General features: G+C 37.7%; 8 protein-coding genes and 1 long non-coding RNA gene across 10 annotated transcripts; 5 read left to right on the top strand and 4 right to left on the bottom strand.

The window, feature by feature from the left end:
- The first annotated feature begins 202 nt into the window (after window positions 1-202).
- On the top strand, window positions 203-1,084 carry LOC110228379. The gene is made up of 2 exons (XR_002331947.1): window positions 203-480; window positions 566-1,084. It is a non-coding gene; the product is annotated as an uncharacterized LOC110228379 (long non-coding RNA).
- LOC9312506 (non-functional pseudokinase ZED1) lies at window positions 953-7,109 on the bottom strand. Its single transcript, XM_021025702.1, has 2 exons — window positions 6,521-7,109; window positions 953-1,643 (listed from the first exon to the last, which is right to left on the bottom strand). Exons 1-2 carry the CDS (start codon window positions 7,084-7,086, stop codon window positions 1,181-1,183), a joined length of 1,029 nt encoding a protein of 342 aa, XP_020881361.1. The 5' UTR covers window positions 7,087-7,109; the 3' UTR covers window positions 953-1,180.
- Window positions 7,110-8,164: 1,055 nt separating this feature from the next.
- Window positions 8,165-9,535, bottom strand: LOC9312505 (non-functional pseudokinase ZED1). Its single transcript, XM_021025698.1, has one exon. It carries the CDS (start codon window positions 9,445-9,447, stop codon window positions 8,314-8,316), a length of 1,134 nt encoding a protein of 377 aa, XP_020881357.1. The 5' UTR covers window positions 9,448-9,535; the 3' UTR covers window positions 8,165-8,313.
- LOC9312504 (non-functional pseudokinase ZED1) lies at window positions 8,198-11,835 on the bottom strand. Of its 2 annotated transcripts, XM_021025706.1 has the most exons (2): window positions 10,931-11,811; window positions 8,198-9,539 (listed from the first exon to the last, which is right to left on the bottom strand). In XM_021025706.1, the coding sequence occupies exons 1-2, from the start codon at window positions 11,739-11,741 to the stop codon at window positions 9,508-9,510; spliced, it is 843 nt and encodes a 280-aa protein (XP_020881365.1). In that variant the 5' UTR covers window positions 11,742-11,811; the 3' UTR covers window positions 8,198-9,507. The 2 variants fall into 2 exon arrangements, with proteins under 2 accessions (XP_020881365.1, XP_020881364.1); XM_021025705.1 differs by lacking the exon at window positions 8,198-9,539 and having other exon boundaries at window positions 10,539-11,835.
- LOC9314239 (non-functional pseudokinase ZED1) lies at window positions 11,835-13,264 on the bottom strand. The gene has a single exon (XM_002876389.2). It carries the CDS (start codon window positions 13,106-13,108, stop codon window positions 12,032-12,034), a length of 1,077 nt encoding a protein of 358 aa, XP_002876435.1. The 5' UTR covers window positions 13,109-13,264; the 3' UTR covers window positions 11,835-12,031.
- Window positions 13,265-13,332: 68 nt separating this feature from the next.
- On the top strand, window positions 13,333-16,110 carry LOC110228378 (non-functional pseudokinase ZED1-like). Its single transcript, XM_021025704.1, has one exon. The coding sequence runs from the start codon at window positions 13,348-13,350 to the stop codon at window positions 14,356-14,358; it is 1,011 nt and encodes a 336-aa protein (XP_020881363.1). The 5' UTR covers window positions 13,333-13,347; the 3' UTR covers window positions 14,359-16,110.
- LOC9314238 (non-functional pseudokinase ZED1) lies at window positions 14,853-16,110 on the top strand. The gene is made up of 2 exons (XM_021025707.1): window positions 14,853-14,967; window positions 15,079-16,110. Exons 1-2 carry the CDS (start codon window positions 14,871-14,873, stop codon window positions 15,414-15,416), a joined length of 435 nt encoding a protein of 144 aa, XP_020881366.1. The 5' UTR covers window positions 14,853-14,870; the 3' UTR covers window positions 15,417-16,110.
- On the top strand, window positions 15,422-15,904 carry LOC110228563 (non-functional pseudokinase ZED1-like). The gene has a single exon (XM_021026247.1). It carries the CDS (start codon window positions 15,422-15,424, stop codon window positions 15,902-15,904), a length of 483 nt encoding a protein of 160 aa, XP_020881906.1.
- A 143-nt stretch (window positions 16,111-16,253) lies between the features above and the next one.
- On the top strand, window positions 16,254-17,715 carry LOC110228377 (non-functional pseudokinase ZED1-like). The gene has a single exon (XM_021025701.1). It carries the CDS (start codon window positions 16,336-16,338, stop codon window positions 17,404-17,406), a length of 1,071 nt encoding a protein of 356 aa, XP_020881360.1. The 5' UTR covers window positions 16,254-16,335; the 3' UTR covers window positions 17,407-17,715.
- Window positions 17,716-17,728: the final 13 nt, after the last annotated feature.

Raw genomic sequence — 17,728 nt, 5'->3', positions numbered from 1 at the left:
TTTACATAGTTCTGTGATCAATGGCAAAGAACACAGAGAGAACAAAGATGCGTAGAAAGATAATATTATCGTATTGTTTTGTATTGATTGTTCATATGTAATTTGATTAAAGAAGAAATATGCGTAAGGGAAGATTTGAGAGAATTTTCCTAGAGTCCCACATCGATAAGTTAGAGAGCGTTGGTCATAAGCTTTGTTATATAAATAAGAAGCCGAGCCCAACGTTCAAATCATACCTTTCTCGGCCTTTTGGCTAAGATCAAGTGTAGTATCTGTTCTTATCAGTTTAATATCTGATATGTGGGTCATCGGCCCACACGATATTAACTCTATTTTTTAAGGGAGGAAGCCCACTAAGATAGCTTGCTATCTGGGCTTTCGCGAGTCGCCCATGCGTTGCACTACTGCACGGACCTGGCTCAACCCGCCAAACTACTAGTTAAAGTTTTGAGATCTCAGACTCTTTAAAAGTTTGGGTCGGTAAGTCTTATAAGATAAGTAAATCTGTGATTCTTTCTGTATTTATCTGTGACATTGTCTATCTCTCTTTGTGGTAAATATGTAGGTATCAGAAATTAGCTACTTCTGAAGTAAATCTTTGAACTTTTGTTTGTCTCTGGGTAAAAATCTGAATGGTAGTTGTTCGATTTTCCTCTGATTCTGCTCGTATCAGACTGCAGCCACAATGGCATTGGCTGGCTATGAAATATGGCTAAAAAAAGAATCTTCAATCAAATTGTGTCATGTGAATCTCATCTGCGATCTACGGTTTGATGGATAATCATCAGGATGCCATGTTTATGAATCTGTTTTACCAGGCTAGCAGAAACTACGTTATATCAATGTTGATGTCTATAGGTTTTGTTAGTTAAACATTGCTATACTATACTATCACTGAGATGCTGTAAGAAGAAAAATGAAGACAGGCCAAAGATGATCGAAGTAGCTTAAGGAGCTCAAAGTGAATTCAGATATCACATTTTGAGATCCTCTGTTCTGATATTTATAGACTCTACAAAAGTTTTATTACATTTGCTTGGATTATGTGAAGCTTGGTTTATGAATTATGAAATTCAGATTCTTACATTATGAATTATGAAATTCAGATTCTTACATACAACATATATCGTAAAGAGTGTATAATAATAGATAGATCTGATCAGTCTCACCAGGTTTGCGGTCAGGTCTGGTTTTCTATCCGCTTGAGTTCTTTTGCAACATCTATCATATGAAGCTTGGTTTCTTCTGGTCTGAATCTAACACATCTCAAAGCAAGTTCAACAAATGCTTCCATTTGCAGTTTTGAATGATCAGGAATGTCGTCATCCGCACTGTTTAACATCGATGGGTCTATCAGTTTAGCTAACGGTCCTCGCCCCAAACACTTCTCAACATAATCAGGCAACATAATCATGTTATAACTGTCACCATTAGCCGGTTCTTGATAGATTCCGTGCTTTCCTGTCAAAAGACTTAGCATGATGAACCCAAGGTTATAGATGTCAACATTCTCAGTGACAAAACCTGTTCTCATATACTGGGGCTCCGCAAAGCCTTGTGTCCCGCAAACCATGTCATATACACCCGACTCTCCCTCTGGAATTGGTAAGCTAAGGCTGAAAGAAGAGAGCTTAGCAGTCCAGTTTATTGAATTAAGAACTAAGGACCAAAACCTAATGATCAAGACTTTGTGTTTATAAGAACAACTCTTCTTATTACCTTTGAAACTTACTCAAAACAAAGGTTTACACAATCTCTCTTAATCTCAAAACAACTCATAGGGTTACCACAAACTAGGTACCTCTATTTATACAAAACCAAAAGTCCTAAACACACTAGGATTTGATAACTCCTAACCTAGCTAAATCTTATCCCAAATCTATTAACTAAACCGACTTATTTAGTTTAATCTTGGGCCTTAAGTCTTCTTAAGGTTTATCAAGTTTGCACAACATTCTCCCCTTCAAACTTGATATCTCCAATCTCCACATCATGAACACCTGTAAGTTCCCTCATTTCTTTGAACTTAATCCGTCCCAATGCCTTAGTTAAAATGTCTGCCTTTTGTGCATCCCCGGGAACATGTTCTAGCTCAATTTGATCATTCTCAACACATTCCCTAATAAAATGATACCTTTTATGAATATGTTTACTTCTGCCGTGAAACACAGGATTCTTGGCAAGTGCTATAGCGGATTTGTTATCTATCCGGAGTAATACTTTGTCACATGTTTCTCCCATAACCTCACTCAGAAGATCCTGCAACCATATCGCCTGTTTTGCTGCTTCTGTTGCAGCCATGAATTCTGCTTCGCAAGATGATAAGGCTACTGTGTTCTGTTTCTGCGTACACCATGTAATAGGACAATTATGTAGATAGAAAATGTGGCCTGTAGTGCTTCTACCATCGTCCTCATCTACATTATGACTGCTATCACTATAGCCTAGGAGTCTTGTTTCAGGTTTAGGTTCTGTCTTTCTAGCAAATGTTAAACCATAACCTGTTGTTCCTTTCAAATATCTGAGAATTTGCTTGAGTGCTGTACCATGAGATTCTTTGGGCTCATGCATGTATCTGCTTAATACACCAACACAAAAGGAGAGATCTGGCCTAGTATGTAGCAAGTATCTCAAACATCCAATACTTCTCCTATACTCTGTTTCATCAATATTTTTTTCCTCTGATGCCTTGCTTAGTTTCAGATTTGCATTCATTGGTGAGTGAACCGCATTACATCCTTCCATTCTGGTTTCACTTAGTATCTTTGATGCATACCTCTCTTGTTTCAGAGTAATGCCTCCTGCATGTTGATGTACCTCTATACCTAGATAATAAGTCAATTTTCCCAAATCGCTCATTTCAAACTTTGTTGCCATGCCCCTTTTAAACTCAAGTATCACATCCAAGTTTGAACCCGTGATTAACAGATCATCTACATACACAACAACAATGAGAAGATGATCTTTATCCTGTTTATGGTATAAGGATGGTTCTTTAGAACATTTGATAAACTTCAATTCCTTAAGAATAGAGTTTAGCTTATTGTTCCAAGCTCTTGGAGCTTGTTTTAAACCATATAGAGCCTTATGTAATTTGTAAACCTTGGTTTCACTCCCTTTTATCTCAAATCCCTCTGGCTGTACAACAAACACAACTTCTTTCAACTCTCCATGGAGAAATGCAGTCTTTACATCTAAGTGATGAACCTCCCATCCATTTGACGCAGCTAAAGCAAGGATAAACCTAATAGTCTCAATGCGTGCTACTGGTGCAAACACTTCTTCAAAGTCAACTCCATATCTTTGAACATATCCTTTTGCCACAAGGCGTGCCTTGTATTTGTTTATGCTTCCATCAGAGTTGCGTTTTATTTTAAAAACCCATTTTAGACCAATTGCTTTTGCTCCCTTTGGAAGATCTACTAGACTCCAAGTTTTGTTCTTGTTTATTGAACTGATTTCCTCATCACAAGCATCTCTCCATTCTTTTAACTCCTTTGCTTCTTTATAATCCCATGGTTCTTCATTTAATGTTAGCAAGAGATGCTCAATTATTTCATATTCAGCTTCAGCTAAGAGTACATAGTCATTTAGATACCCTGGTTTATGGCTCTGTCTCTCAGATCGTCTTAAGGCTGGTTGCATTGGGGCCTGTTCTTGGTTTTCAGTTTCTTCTAAAGATGTTTCAGAAGTATTTTCAGAAAAATCATTCTCTTTATCTAAAGCTTCATTAGTATTTTCATTTTCTTCTACTCCTGTTTCTTCTGTTCTGTTTTCTGTTTCTGAAGCTTCTTCTCTTAGACCATGATTTCCGTATTCTCCAAGTCTGAGTTTGAACATTCCAGGAACATTATCACTCTCATCTTTTCCTGAATGATTCCAATTCCAACTTCTTTTCTCATCAAAGACTACGTCTCTACTTACCACAATTCTCCTTTTTGCTGGATCCAATAATCTATACGCTTTGGATCCGGGTTCTGTTCCAAGATGGACTAAAGCTTTTGATCGGTCATCAAGTTTCTTCAAGTGCTGTGTTTCAGTCTTTGCATAACAAATACATCCGAATACTTTCAAATGTATGATGTTTGGTTTCTTTCCTTTAAATGCTTCATATGGAGTTTTATCTTTTAAAGTTCTTGTTGCCACTCTGTTTATGAGGTAAGTAGCATGTCTCACTGCCTCTCCCCATAAATGATTCGGCATTTTCATATGCTTTAGAATGCTCCTAGTCATCTCAAGTAAAGTTCTATTCCTTCTTTCTACTACACCATTCTGTTGTGGTGAGTATGGAGCTGTTAAATGTCTCTGAATACCTGAATTATCACAGAAACTTTGAAATTCATGAGAGGTAAATTCTCCACCTCTATCAGTTCTGAACGTCTTTATTCTTGTTCCAGTGTCCTGCTCGATTAGAACTTTGAATTTTTTAAATTTTTCAAATGCTTCACTTTTCTCCTTCAGAAGCAATGACCACATATATCTGGAGTAATCATCTATTAGTACAAAGATATACTTGTTTTGTGCGGCTGTGGAGGGTGTAATTGGTCCACACAAGTCTCCATGTATGAGTTCCAATATGTGTGAAGCTCTGTATGATGTAGCCTGAGGAAAGCTTTGTCTTACTTGTTTTCCTAGTAAGCATGAAGAACATGTTTCCTTTTCAACTGTTATACTAGGTAAACCAATGACTAACTCTTTACTTATCATAGACTTCATAGTATCTAACCCTATGTGTCCTAATCTTGCATGCCACTTTGCTGAGTCACTAACTTCTTCTATTTGTAAACATTTTGTTGGTTCAACTTTCATAAGAACCTTGTACAGTCTGTTCTTTGATCTCTTAGCATTTACAAGTAGTCTACCTTGTTGGTCATGTATTGTTAGTTGCTCATCTTTCATCCTAATATCACAGCCTGCTTCTGTGGCCTGTCCGAGACTTATGATACTGCTTCTTAGATTAGGTATATAGTACACATCTGCAAGTATTTTTCTTTCACCATCCTTGCTTACAAAGAGAATTGATCCTTTTCCTTTAATATCTATGCATGAATCATCTCCAAATCTCACTTTTCCTGTGATTGTTTCATCAAGTTTAGAGAAATACTCTTTGTTTCCTGTCATGTGGTTGCTTGCACCATTATCTAAATACCAGGTATTGTCACCATCCTTCTGAATCTCAAATTTGTCTGGCTTTACATTTTTTTCGTTTAAGTAGACTATTTCATGCATCATTAGTCTATCAGCTTCTTGAGTTTCGTCTTCATCATTCTCCAGTGTTTCTTGGAGTTTTAGTAGTCTATCAGGACAATTTGAAGCATAGTGTCCACTCTTATCACATCTGTAACATATGACTTTAGTTTTATCTTTTCCTTGTCTAACAGAACCATTCTGTTGAGTACCAAATCGTCCTCTGCCTCTGCCTCTGAAACTAGATCCTCGGCCTCTTCCTGAACCATAGTTTTCTTGATAGGTTTGTGATTCTGAGTTAGCATACATGAGCTTTCCTTGATCATCATGTTGATCTTCTTCATCACATACTCTGTCTTCATATACTTTTAGTCTTCCGACTATTTCTTCAAAACTTGTTGTCTTTAAATCGAGTACTTGTTCAAGAGAAGCAACTATGTGAATGTATTTCTTACGAGGTACACTTTTAAGAAATTTCTTGACAAGTTTTGGTTCCTCAATGCTTTCCCCTAATGTAACTGCTTTTGTTGATATTTCAGAAAGTTTTCCGGCAAATTCTTCTATTGTCTCTGTTTCTTTCATCTTTAGTTTATCGAATTCAGCCATTAGAGTTTGCAATCTTGCTTCTTTTACCCTTTCAGCACCTAGATTTCTTGTTTTGATTGCATTCCAGACTTCTTTTGCAGTTTCATAATCTCCCACTCGAAGAATCATTGCTTCTGGTATAGATTGAAACAAAAGAACCTTAGCCAAATCATTCTTTTCTACATCGTCGTTTCCTGGTTCTATTGTATCCCAAACTTTATGAACCCTAAGTACTCCTCTCATTCGCATGTTCCATGCAGTGTAGTTTGATGTGCTAAGCATCGGGCACTGTATAGAAGAACTAGTCTCCTTGTTCCTAGCTGGAACCGGGATTATATCAGCCATGCTTCACCTTTAACGAACTCTGTTCGTAGCGTGTAAAGCTTTCTTTTAGATCCTAGGTTACTCAATCCAAGAGTATGGCTCTGCTACCAAATATTGAATTAAGAACTAAGGACCAAAACCTAATGATCAAGACTTTGTGTTTATAAGAACAACTCTTCTTATTACCTTTGAAACTTACTCAAAACAAAGGTTTACACAATCTCTCTTAATCTCAAAACAACTCATAGGGTTACCACAAACTAGGTACCTCTATTTATACAAAACCAAAAGTCCTAAACACACTAGGATTTGATAACTCCTAACCTAGCTAAATCTTATCCCAAATCTATTAACTAAACCGACTTATTTAGTTTAATCTTGGGCCTTAAGTCTTCTTAAGGTTTATCAAGTTTGCACAACACAGTTCTCGCCCAAGAAAATATTTGTAAGCTTTAAATCCCTATGGATTATAGTCCTAGGGAATTCAGTATGCAGATACGTTACAGCATCTGCAATCTCCTTGGCGATCCTCAATCTTACATTCCAAGCCAATGGCTTGATTACCAACGCACCTCCAACATAGGCAAGAGCTCCCTTTTCTGGGTATTCACACACGAGAACAGGACGAGGAAACTCTAGACAACACCCTAGAAGCTTGAGAACGTTCTTATGGCTGCTCATCATCGATGAGACTGCTATATCACGGTAGAAATTGTCTGTGTCAAAGTTAAAGGGTTCGTCTTTATAGTACTTGATCAGCACGGTTCTGTTTTGAATCGTACCTTTGTACCACACGAATCTGTCTACACAGATTGCATAGCTCCAGTCAAAGTGATTTGTAGCTTGAAGGATTTGGTGGGAAGAAAACGTACGGATGGGATTGTATTTACCTCCTGACGATGCAATGAGTTCCTCCAACAATAAGCTCCCGTTCTTGTGGAAATTGATCTTCTGTTGTTTCTTCTTCTTTCTCCTTGACGAACACAACATCTTTTAATTCACAAATTGAGGTTAAAGATCGTCTTGTGAAGGAAAAGACGCAAGAAATAATGAAAGAGAGACTCTAGAAAACAAGTCAAGTCAACTTGCTTTGGCTCCGTATTTCTTTCTGTAGGACCATCGTTCCATGTTAATACCTATTGTTTTGTCTCCATGTAAAGAAGAAATATACGTAAGAGAAGACTTGAGAGTTGAGCAGTGGCGGAGCTAGAATTTTCTTTTACCGGGGTCAAAATATAAAATTCATTTTTTAATAAAATAGATGTGATTTTTTTTCAAATTATATTGCATATAAGTATAGAACTTATGTTTTATAATTAAATAATAATTTTTGGTATTTCTAAAAAAGTTTGGTTGTATAAAACATGATAATTGATATACATAAAAGACAATTATAAATGGGAAAAAGAATAGATAAAAGCAAAAATAATAAAAGTATAGTGGAATAAAAGTAATTATATAGATTTATAGTAATCAAAGAAAATGCTATTGAAGTAAATGAAAACACTTATTCACAAAATTAAAATTAAACTTATATATAATTATTAGTGGTTATAATTCATATCATTTTGCAATATTAAAAAAAGTTATGTATTAAAGGGTCAAAAGATTGGTTTTCACAATGGGCACTGGGGTCAATTTATAGGATTTTTCTTAAATATCTACATACTTGTTTAAATTTGCCATAATATTAGTTGAATTTTAAAAATTCACCGGGGTCAGTTGACCCCCATGGTTGTATGCTGCCTCCGCCCATGGAGTTGAGAGTATTTCCTAAAGGTCCCATATCGAGAAGTTAGAGAGCGTTGGTCATAAGCTTTGTAATATAACTAGGAAGCTGAGCCCAACGCTTGAATCATACCTTTCTCGGCCTTTTGGCTAAGATCAAGTGTAGTATCTGTTCTTATCAGTTTAATATCTGATATGTGGGCCATCGGCTCACACGATATTAACTCTATTTTTTAAGGGAGAAGGCCCGCTAGGATAGCTTGCTATCTGTCGGTAAGGAATAAAAGTGAACGCAGAAATATTAAAGGCAGATTCTTTCTTTAACTTCCTAAAACATAACGGTATTAGAAGGTAAACAATGTTCCGAAGCGAATCTGTGAACTTTTTGCCTTTTCTATCGGGAAAGATTTGAATGTTAATGTTTTGAGACTGAAGCTACAATGTCAATAGCATTCCTGGCTTTAAATTACTGATACAAAAAAAATCTTGTCATATGGTGCTCATTTGCCTGCAGTTTGATGGATAATATGCAGATTTCTCAATCAGCCTGAGCTCTTTCGCCACTTGAATCATGCTATTCAACGGGTCTCCCAAGTTGCATCCAATGCATCTCAACGCTAATCTAAGAAAGGCTTTAACTGGCCAAACAGCTACCTCACTCATATCTGAATCTACAACCTCTGCATACCCAAACTTCCTCAGTATCTTAGAAATATGATGGTGAAGCGGGAAGCGAACATAGCGAACATCATCATAAGGTTTGATGAACAAATCAGATAATGCTCTCAGCATATCCGAAGATAGAGATAGCTCATCATCAACTTCCCTTATCTGGACAAGAGCTAGCATGAATGCTCCAAAGCTGTGCATATCAGTCTTTGTCGTGACATTACCGGTTGATTTGCAGTCGGGATCAATGACCGGTAAGTTACATACACCAAGTCCATGGGTTCCCTTTAATGTAATGTGCCTAAACTCATGGTATTTCTGTAATGTATCATCATGAACAAATGTCTCTCCTTCTGGAATTGTGATACAGTTGCAGAAATTCCCGAGCTTTGCGACCCCATTTCCATCTAAGAAAATGGTAAAAGGATCTAGATTCGAATGGATGAAAACTCTTGAAAATGCGGTATGAAGATAAGTCAAAGAGTTTGCGACCTCTCTTGCTATCTTTATCCTCCTCAGATTTCTCGGATGAGATACAAGCAGCGGACCAAGAGTTATAATCTCTGCATACTCAAAAACTAAGACAGGGGGAGTGAACTCAAGACAACATCCCAATAGCTTGAGGAAGTTCTTATGACCACTAACCATCGATGAGATCGCTATGTCGCGACAAATCTCTTTCATATCGAGTGTGTATTTTCCTTTCTTGATAAGTACTGGGCGGTCATCAAGTATGCCTTTATAGCAACGGTAATAAACATCAATCCGGGAAGCACGGTTACTTTGGGAGAAGTTATCTGTTGCTTTGATGATCTGATCGTAAGAGAAGTTCTTGATAGGATTGCATTTTCCATCACAACATTCAATGAGCTCTTTTAGAACAACCTCGCCATTCTCTTTGACATTCCTCTTCCTTGTTTTGGCTCCGATTCTTTTTGTTGTCAACCAATCCATCGTAAAGACTCTCTACAAGGATTATCCTTAAGAGCACCAAATTTCATGTGTGTAAACTCCTCAGAGAAACTCCATTAATCCACTCTCAACAGCTGAAATAAAGAGAAAATCAAATCATTGGTACTGCAATGGAGAAAAATAGATTAGATCTCGAGCAAATAAACCCAATCCCACTTTCTCGATCTCTGTTCTCCACAGAACAAGACTGGAACTAAGAAATTTTTAACAGCAGTTGATGAGTTTTATCACAATCAATGGGAGCTAATGAACACCAAAATGGAAAGGGAGATATGTAGATAAGAAATGGAATCCAACCTCTAATAATGTCTAAAAAGTTGATATTGTACCTCAGAAGCGAAAGCACCATTTGTACCAGTTGTCCCTATTAATATGTCAGTTGTACTATTTGTATCAGTTGTACTATTATTTTTCAGTAATACCATTTGTACCAATTGTTCGTATTTATATATAGTTATACCTATTTGTACCAATTGTACTATTATATTTCAGTTGTACCATTTGGACCAGTCATCTTACAATCTCTTATATGTACCAGTTGTATTATTTATTTCATAGTTGTACTAAGTTGTACTATTCCGTACCAATTCGCCCTAATTTCATTAAGGGTAATTTGGGGATATCACATTTATGGTGGCACTCAGATTATAAGATGGCACGCCAGATTAATTTTTTTCAAATAGTGGCATATGTGGCTCGGACTCCACGAATGCTGCATAATAAGAAAAGGAAGCAAGCCATATCAAAATTTGGATATATTAGGTATAGTTTATTCCCTAAGAAAGTGGGTATGGTCCACTAACCAAAGCGAGTATATGTAGTCGGCTAAAGAAAAGAGTTGACTTTGAGAAGCACCAAAATGAGACTAAATGTGTTCACACTTTGTTTGTTTCACATTGGAGGCAGAGTTACTATCTTTGGCATGAAATCAATCAAGAAAATGAGCTCAGTATTTGACATCTGAGTTCTTGATAGAAAAATACAAAGACAAGTAGCAACAAGAAATCAAAACACAATGAGACATCATCACTAAAAAAATTCACACTTACGAGAGCAAAGTTACTCTCTTTGGCTTGCCAAGATAATGTCTTTATTCGATAAAATGGAATCAATAAAGAAATGACTTCAATATTTGACATTTGAGTTCTTGATAGAACAAGACAAAGACTAGTAACACAAGAACTCAAACACATTGAGACATCACTAAAACTTCTCAGAAGTTATCATTCTTTCAAGAGGTATAAAGACACTAACAAGACAAGGAAGACTAATTAAGAGAGTTTCTCAATCAATTTGAGCTCTTTAGCAACTTCAAGCATACTACCCACTGGATCTTGCTTCTTATATCGTACACATCTCAACGCTAATCTAAGAAACGCTTCAACCTGAGACCGTCTCAAAACCAAATCATCATCCCCACCCAAATCATTCCATATCTCTTTATCAACAATCTCATCAAACTCACCTTTCTCCATTACCTCAGACACATGATCGTTAAGCGACATAGGAGCCTCATCTGGTCCATTAAAGACAGCAGCTCTTCCAGACAACAAAACCAACATCACAACACCAAAGCTATAAATATCAACTTTCTCAGTAACTTTCATTGTCCAGTAATAATCTGGATCAACAAAACCAATCACACCTTTCACATCATCTTCAACATACAATTCTCCTTCTGGTATAGCAACACAGAACCAGAAATCAGAAAGCTTCGCCGTCCAATTCTCGTCAATGAAAATGTTCGTCGGATTTATATTCCGATGGATTATAGTCTCTGGAAACGCCGTGTGGAGATAAGTCACAGAACTAGCTATCTCTTTAGCAATCTTCAATCTCACTTTCCATGGTAAAACCTCTCCACTTGCGAGTCCTCCGTCTCTATTAAGCGGTCCGTGTTCTGTGTATTCACAGATTAAAGCTGGAAGATCAAATTCCAAACAACAACCTATAAGCTTTAAAGCATTCTTGTGTCCACTCATCTGAGAGGATACAGAGATATCTCGATACGCTTCTGTGAAGCTTGAGAGATTCTGACTCGACCATTTCTTGATTGAAACTGGTATTTCTTCGATTACGCCTTTGTACCAGATGAAGTATCCCCAGCTGGAAATTATTCTGCTCTCGGAGAAATTGTCGGTCGCTTTAAGGATCTGATCGGAGGAGAAGCAACGAATCGGATTGGTTTTGCCGTCGAAGGAAGCGATTAGCTCCTCTAATAGAATCCCTCCGTTCTTCAAATCCGATCTTCTCTTCTTCTTATTGTTCTTGCTCATCTTTGGATAATTGTAGCAGAAAGATCGAAACTTTGGCTTTTGCAAAGGAGCAAACTTGATTTGTGATAGTCAACTCATGACTGAGTGGTCAAATTCCGACAATTAGATATTTCAGTTTTATTCATGTCTTTTTAATTATTGAAACTTCGCCCAATACATTTATAATATACACTCGACACCCAAAATTAGATATTTCAATTTGTTCTACATCTTATTTTTAGTTACACATTGAGCCAATAAATCTACAATAGCTACTATATGCCCCCAATAGCTACTGTGTAAAATCCACTCTATGTCCATCTCTCAATCCTTTTGAGTTCCTTGGCAACTTCCATCATCTTTGGAACATCACCTCTATGACCAGTGCATCTGAGTGAGAGCATAAGAACTGCTTCCATTCTTCGTATCTTGTGTTCTTCGGTTTCATCATCACCCATACTTTCCAACATTTTTGAATCCAACATCTCAAAGATTCTTCCCTCTTCCATAAATTTGGATATCCTATCTGAAATCCTTAGATTCATTACGTTTTGTTTGTCTTCAAACTCTTCAAATAGACTCTCATCTTCACTGCAACAACAATCAACCACTCCATCCATTCTGGTGAAAAAGTTTTGCAACAACACTCCGAAGCTAAAAACATTGGTATACTCAGTGATCAATCCTGTCGCCGCGTAGTTATACTCAAGATAATCTAATGTGCCTTCTACTCTATCAGCATGAACCTTAACAAATGTCTCTCCTTCAGGAATTGAGATACAAAGACAAAACCCACTTAGCTTTGCTGTCCCATTTGAATCCAAGAAAATGTTAGAAGGTTGTATATCCGTATGAATCATAGTTCTTGAAAAGGCGGTGTGAAGGTAAGAAACCGCAATCGCAATCTCTTTCGCAATCTTTATTCGCATTCCCCAAGGTAACAACATTTCCGGGTTTGGAGTATTAAAAGGTATACGTTCTGCATACTCACAAACTAAGACCGGATGCTCAAACTCAAGACAACATCCTAAAAATTTGAGGAAATTCTTGTGACCACTCACCATTGATGAGACTGCTATGTCACGACAGATCTTATCTAATGTATCGGATTTGTAGTAACTCCATATGGTTCTTTTGATTAGAACAGGACGGTTTTGGAGCATATCTCTGTACATAAACTCGAACCGAATCACGAGATTGCTCTCGCTGAAGTTATCGGTGGCTTCGAGGATTTCTTTAGCAGAGAAGGTTTTGATTGGATTGGACTTGCCATTGCAAAGCTCGATGAGATCTTCTAAGAGTACCTTCCCGTTTTCTTGGAACAATCTTTGCCGTTGATTTACTTCAAAGTTCTTCTTCTTCTTTGTGTTGTTCCTCCAACAACTCATCTTCTGATCAGTATCAAAGCCTCGCCCCAAGAAGTTTTTTTTTTTTCAGTGAAAAGATGAGAAAGTGTATGATTGATTTTATTATGTCTTTATTTCGATTATAACATTTGAGGTCAAAGAAATACAAATAAAAACATTAAAAATCTTGTCTTTTGGTCCAAGTATAAAGTTTTAGTTTTTCTTCGGTCAAACTTTTATAAAGGTAAGAACTTTTTCTGTTTGAGGAGCTATAATCGACGATGAGATCTTCTTGGAGAAGGAAGAAGGATATAGAGGACAAGCGTAGAGAATGGTTCTTCAACAATGGAAGCACTTTTCTTCAGGAGCTCATCGCTGATTCTAACGGTATCTCAAACTCTATCCGTTTCTTCTCTTCCGATCAAATCCTCAAGGCCACGGAGAGTTTCGATCTCAAGTTTAACCTCTCTCGTCATAGACTCTTCACCTGGTACAAGGGCGTCATCGAAGGAAGACCTTACGCGATTAAGAAATTCACAGAGTCAGAGTTTACGAAAGATGAAGTGAGAGAGGTTTACAACGACATTGTCTTATCTACTCGAGTAAGCAATCAAAGTAGTTTTCTCAAACTTCTGGGTTGTTCTCTCGAATTTCCTCTTCCGGTTATAGTGTTTGAATTCCCAGAGAAGGGAGTTTTGAATGAGCGAGGAGGTTTTGGTTGCGAGGATGGGCCATTGTTGCCTTGGAATGTTCGATTGAAGATTGCCAATGAGGTTGCGATTGCTGTGACTTATCTTCACACAGCTTTCTCTAGGATTATTATACATAGAGATATCAAGCCGACGAATGTTTTCTTGGATAAGAATTGGACGGCTAAGCTGACTGATTTCACGTTTTCAGTATCACTCCCTGAGGGTAAGTCTTGGATTGAAGATGAGGTGATGGGAACTTTTGGATACATGGATCCAGTTTACTACTTCACTGGTTTAGTGACAGAGTATACAGATGTGTTCAGCTTTGGAATCTTTATGTTGGTTCTTCTGTTAGGAAGACCAGCTGTTTTTGCTGGAACAAGTGGGGTTCATTGTAATATTCTTGATTATGTGAAGGATATGCAGGAGAGAGGAGAAAGTGTTGAATTTGGGGATGATTTGAACGATATGAGGCCTATTCAGATGAAAATGTTTCTTGAGCTGGCACTGAGATGCTGCGAGAAGAGGAATGAAGACAGGCCAAAGATGATCTTGGTGGCAAAAGAGATTAAGCTAATAGAAGGATTACTCGATTTTTAAAGCCTGAGATGCTGGAAAATGGGTCTGAGAATGGTCACCTGGATTTCTTATTTTTAATAGTTATACGATTTTAGGGTGAAACTTCATTTTGATTTGGAAAGAGTTTAGAGAGTAAAGCAATATATCTTTAGGTTTTGGAATTAGGCAGAACATGTAGGATGATTGTGGTTTTCGGAGAAGCTCGTTCTCGAACTAAGGAGTATGGAGTAATTCTTAGCGAACGATTGGATCCTAGTAGTTTCGAGAATTTGCTTGAAATGTGTCTTATTGAAATTGTTTATCAGGATTAGGCTACAAAGCTGAAGCCTTATGAAAGTTCCGTGTTGATCATTCAGACTACATGTGCAAAAGAGTGGGTTTCAAACTTGTTGACTGAAAAGTTGACTTTCTGAAACTTAAGTGGCTTCAGATTCAACATTATTATACTGTTTAGTCTCCACGAGGAGGCAACTTTGACTACCATCAACATTTTAAGACTCCAAAAGCAATTCTTTATTGATCTGAAGAAAATCATGAAGTTCTGGAGAAACAAGGGGAAAGAGAGGAGGAAGCAGTGGTTCTTAGACAACGGAAGCACATTTCTCAAAGAGCTCATTGCTGGATGCAACGGTAAAACAAATCCTATCCAAAGCTTTTCCTCTGACCAGATCCTCAAGGCCACAAATGGCTTTGATCCAAGCCGCTATGTCACGAGTGACCTTTACTACACCTGGTTCACAGGTAGCATCGAAGATAGATCTTACATGATCAAGATGTTTCCTGAGGAGAAAGTCAGAGGAGATGGAGATGGAATTGGAGCTGTTTACAACGACATTGTCATATCTGCTCGTGTTACCAATCATAGTAATTTCCTCAAGCTCTTAGGATGCTGTCTCGAGTTCCCCTTCCCGGTACTGGTGTTTGAACACGCAGAAAACGGAGCTCTAGGCCACCAAGGAGGTATTGGTTCGAAGGATTCAGAGTTCTTGCCTTGGGATGTAAGACTGAAGGTGGCAAAGGAGATCGCCAATGCGGTTACTTATCTTCACACCCCAGGATCATTGTACATAGAAATGTAACTCCCATGAATGTTTTCTTGGACGAAAATTGGACAGCTAAGCTGTCAGATTTCTCACTTGCTCTAACTCTTCCGGAGGGGAAATCCCAAATGGAAGATCAAGTGATGGGATGGCCCGGATACTTGGATCCTTCGTATCTTCATACAAATATCGTCACGGAGTATGTTGATGTATATAGCTTTGGAATCTTTATGATGGTTCTTCTGATTGCAAGACATAGTATGGCTCCTCGATCTGATATGCGCTTCATTGATATCCGTACCTATGTAAGAGGCTTACAAGAGAAAGGCGAGTTTATCGAGACCATATTCAAGGTTGGAGTGAGAGATATTGTGGAGGCTAAAAGATGTCAGGTGGACAAGTTTGTTGACCTAACGTTCAGATGCTGCGAGAAGAGTGTGGAGAAGAGACCGAAGATGATCGATGTTGCCAAGGAGCTTAAACGGATAGAGAGATCACTAGATGATACACCTGCTGGTCCGAGGTAAACAAGACTATATAGATCCGTTTTGGTTCCTGAAATATGCATAAACTCTTGGGAGAAAAACTTGAGGCAAATTCCAAGAACGTGAAGAGGTTATTGACGTATTGTAATCAGTATCTAGTGAACAAATTATGACAATGCTTGTTTTATTAATAAATAATCACAATGTGAACGATTGTTAGTCTTAAATGAAAAGTTTGTTAAAATGCAGCAATCATGTATTGAAATTTTCTGTGGAGAAGGATTGGTGATGAGTATGTCAAGTGTCAAAAAATGGGACCCAAATGTAACCAATGGTTGAAATTTGTAAAACTGTACGCGTCTTTGTATGCTTTCAGAAAAATAAATTGATTTTTTTCAGAAGCACCTTTAAGTCTTTCTTGGTTTTGGAAGAAAACTGTGAACCTCTTTGTCCAGAGTTTTGTTATTTGTTAAATGAAATCGATGTTGAAGCAGGTGAAGCGGAATCTGAGATCAGGATCGTCCGAGAAAAGGAAGGAAAAAGACATTCAAGAAGAAAGGTGGTTCTTGGAGAACGGAGGCATCTTCTTAAAAGAGCTAATAGCTGATTGTAATGGTAAGTCCATTCCTATTCGCAGCTTTTCTCCTGAGCAGATCTTGAAAGCCACCAACAATTTCGATTCAAGTTGTTTTGTCTGTGATGACGCAATCTTCGAGTGGTTCAGAGGAAACATCGAAGATAAATCCTACTTAATCAAGAGATTCCACGAGGATAGATTTTTAGAACAAGAATTTCAGGTTGGAGAGGCTTACAAAGACATTGTCTTGTCTGCTCGGATGAGTAATCACAGCAACTTTCTGAAACTATTTGGATGCTGTTTCGAGTTCAGTTTTCCTGTTTTTGTGTTTGAAAATGCAGAACATGGAGTTATGTTAGAGGAAGGACGTATTCTGGTTAACGGGGAGGAATATATATTGCCGTGGAATGTACGGTTGAAGATTGGAAAGGAGATTGCAGATGCCGTGACTTATCTTCACATGGCATTCCCTAAGATCATTATACATAGAAACATTAAGGCAACAAATATTTTCTTAGACAAGAATTGGACCGCAAAGCTGTCTGATTTCTTGCTCTCCATAATGATCCCTGAGGGAAAATCAAGAATAGAAGTTAAATATCGAGGAACAAATGGGTACAGCGACCCATTCTATTTTACCACCGGTTTTGTGACGGAATATTCAGATGTGTACAGCTTTGGAGCATGTTTGTTTGTTTTTATCACTGGTAAACCAGCTTTTGACCCCGCTAGATTTGAGGGGAATAACATACTTATTGCTGGCTATGTGAAAGGCTTATATAAGAATGGGAAGCTCGATGAAGTTATCGATCCAATGATGGCAAAAGACATCACAAGTGGCCAAAGATTGCAGGTGGAAGCGTGTGTGGTGCTGGCTTTGAGATGCTGCGAAGAAAGAGATGAAGACAGACCAAAGATGATCCAAGTAGCTAAAGAACTCAAGCGGATTGAGCGAATAGAACAGTGACTAGATGCTACATCTGGATTGTTAAAGCCTGAGACACTGGAAGATGGGTCAAGTACGGGCAAGTAGACAAGGAAATTCAAATTCAAGATTGAGATTATGCTCATAATAAGTTTCTGTAAACATTGGATTTCTTATTGCATTACTTTTTTTGGGTAAAGCTTCAGTTTAATTAGGAATTATTTGAAGACTAAATTCCTCAGATTCAACACTACATTGTTCTTGTGTTCTTGACAAGGAGGCAACTGCTTAACATAACAATATAACATGTAAAGATTGCAAAAGCATTTTGCAATGGATAATGTTTACATACTAGAGAGATTTG

This window comes from Arabidopsis lyrata (assembly GCF_000004255.2).
Source record: "Arabidopsis lyrata subsp. lyrata unplaced genomic scaffold ARALYscaffold_5, whole genome shotgun sequence".
NCBI classification, from domain to species: Eukaryota; Viridiplantae; Streptophyta; class Magnoliopsida; order Brassicales; family Brassicaceae; genus Arabidopsis; species Arabidopsis lyrata.
The sequence above is the reverse complement of the archived record's forward strand: the minus strand, read 5'-3'. Positions and strand labels throughout refer to the sequence as shown.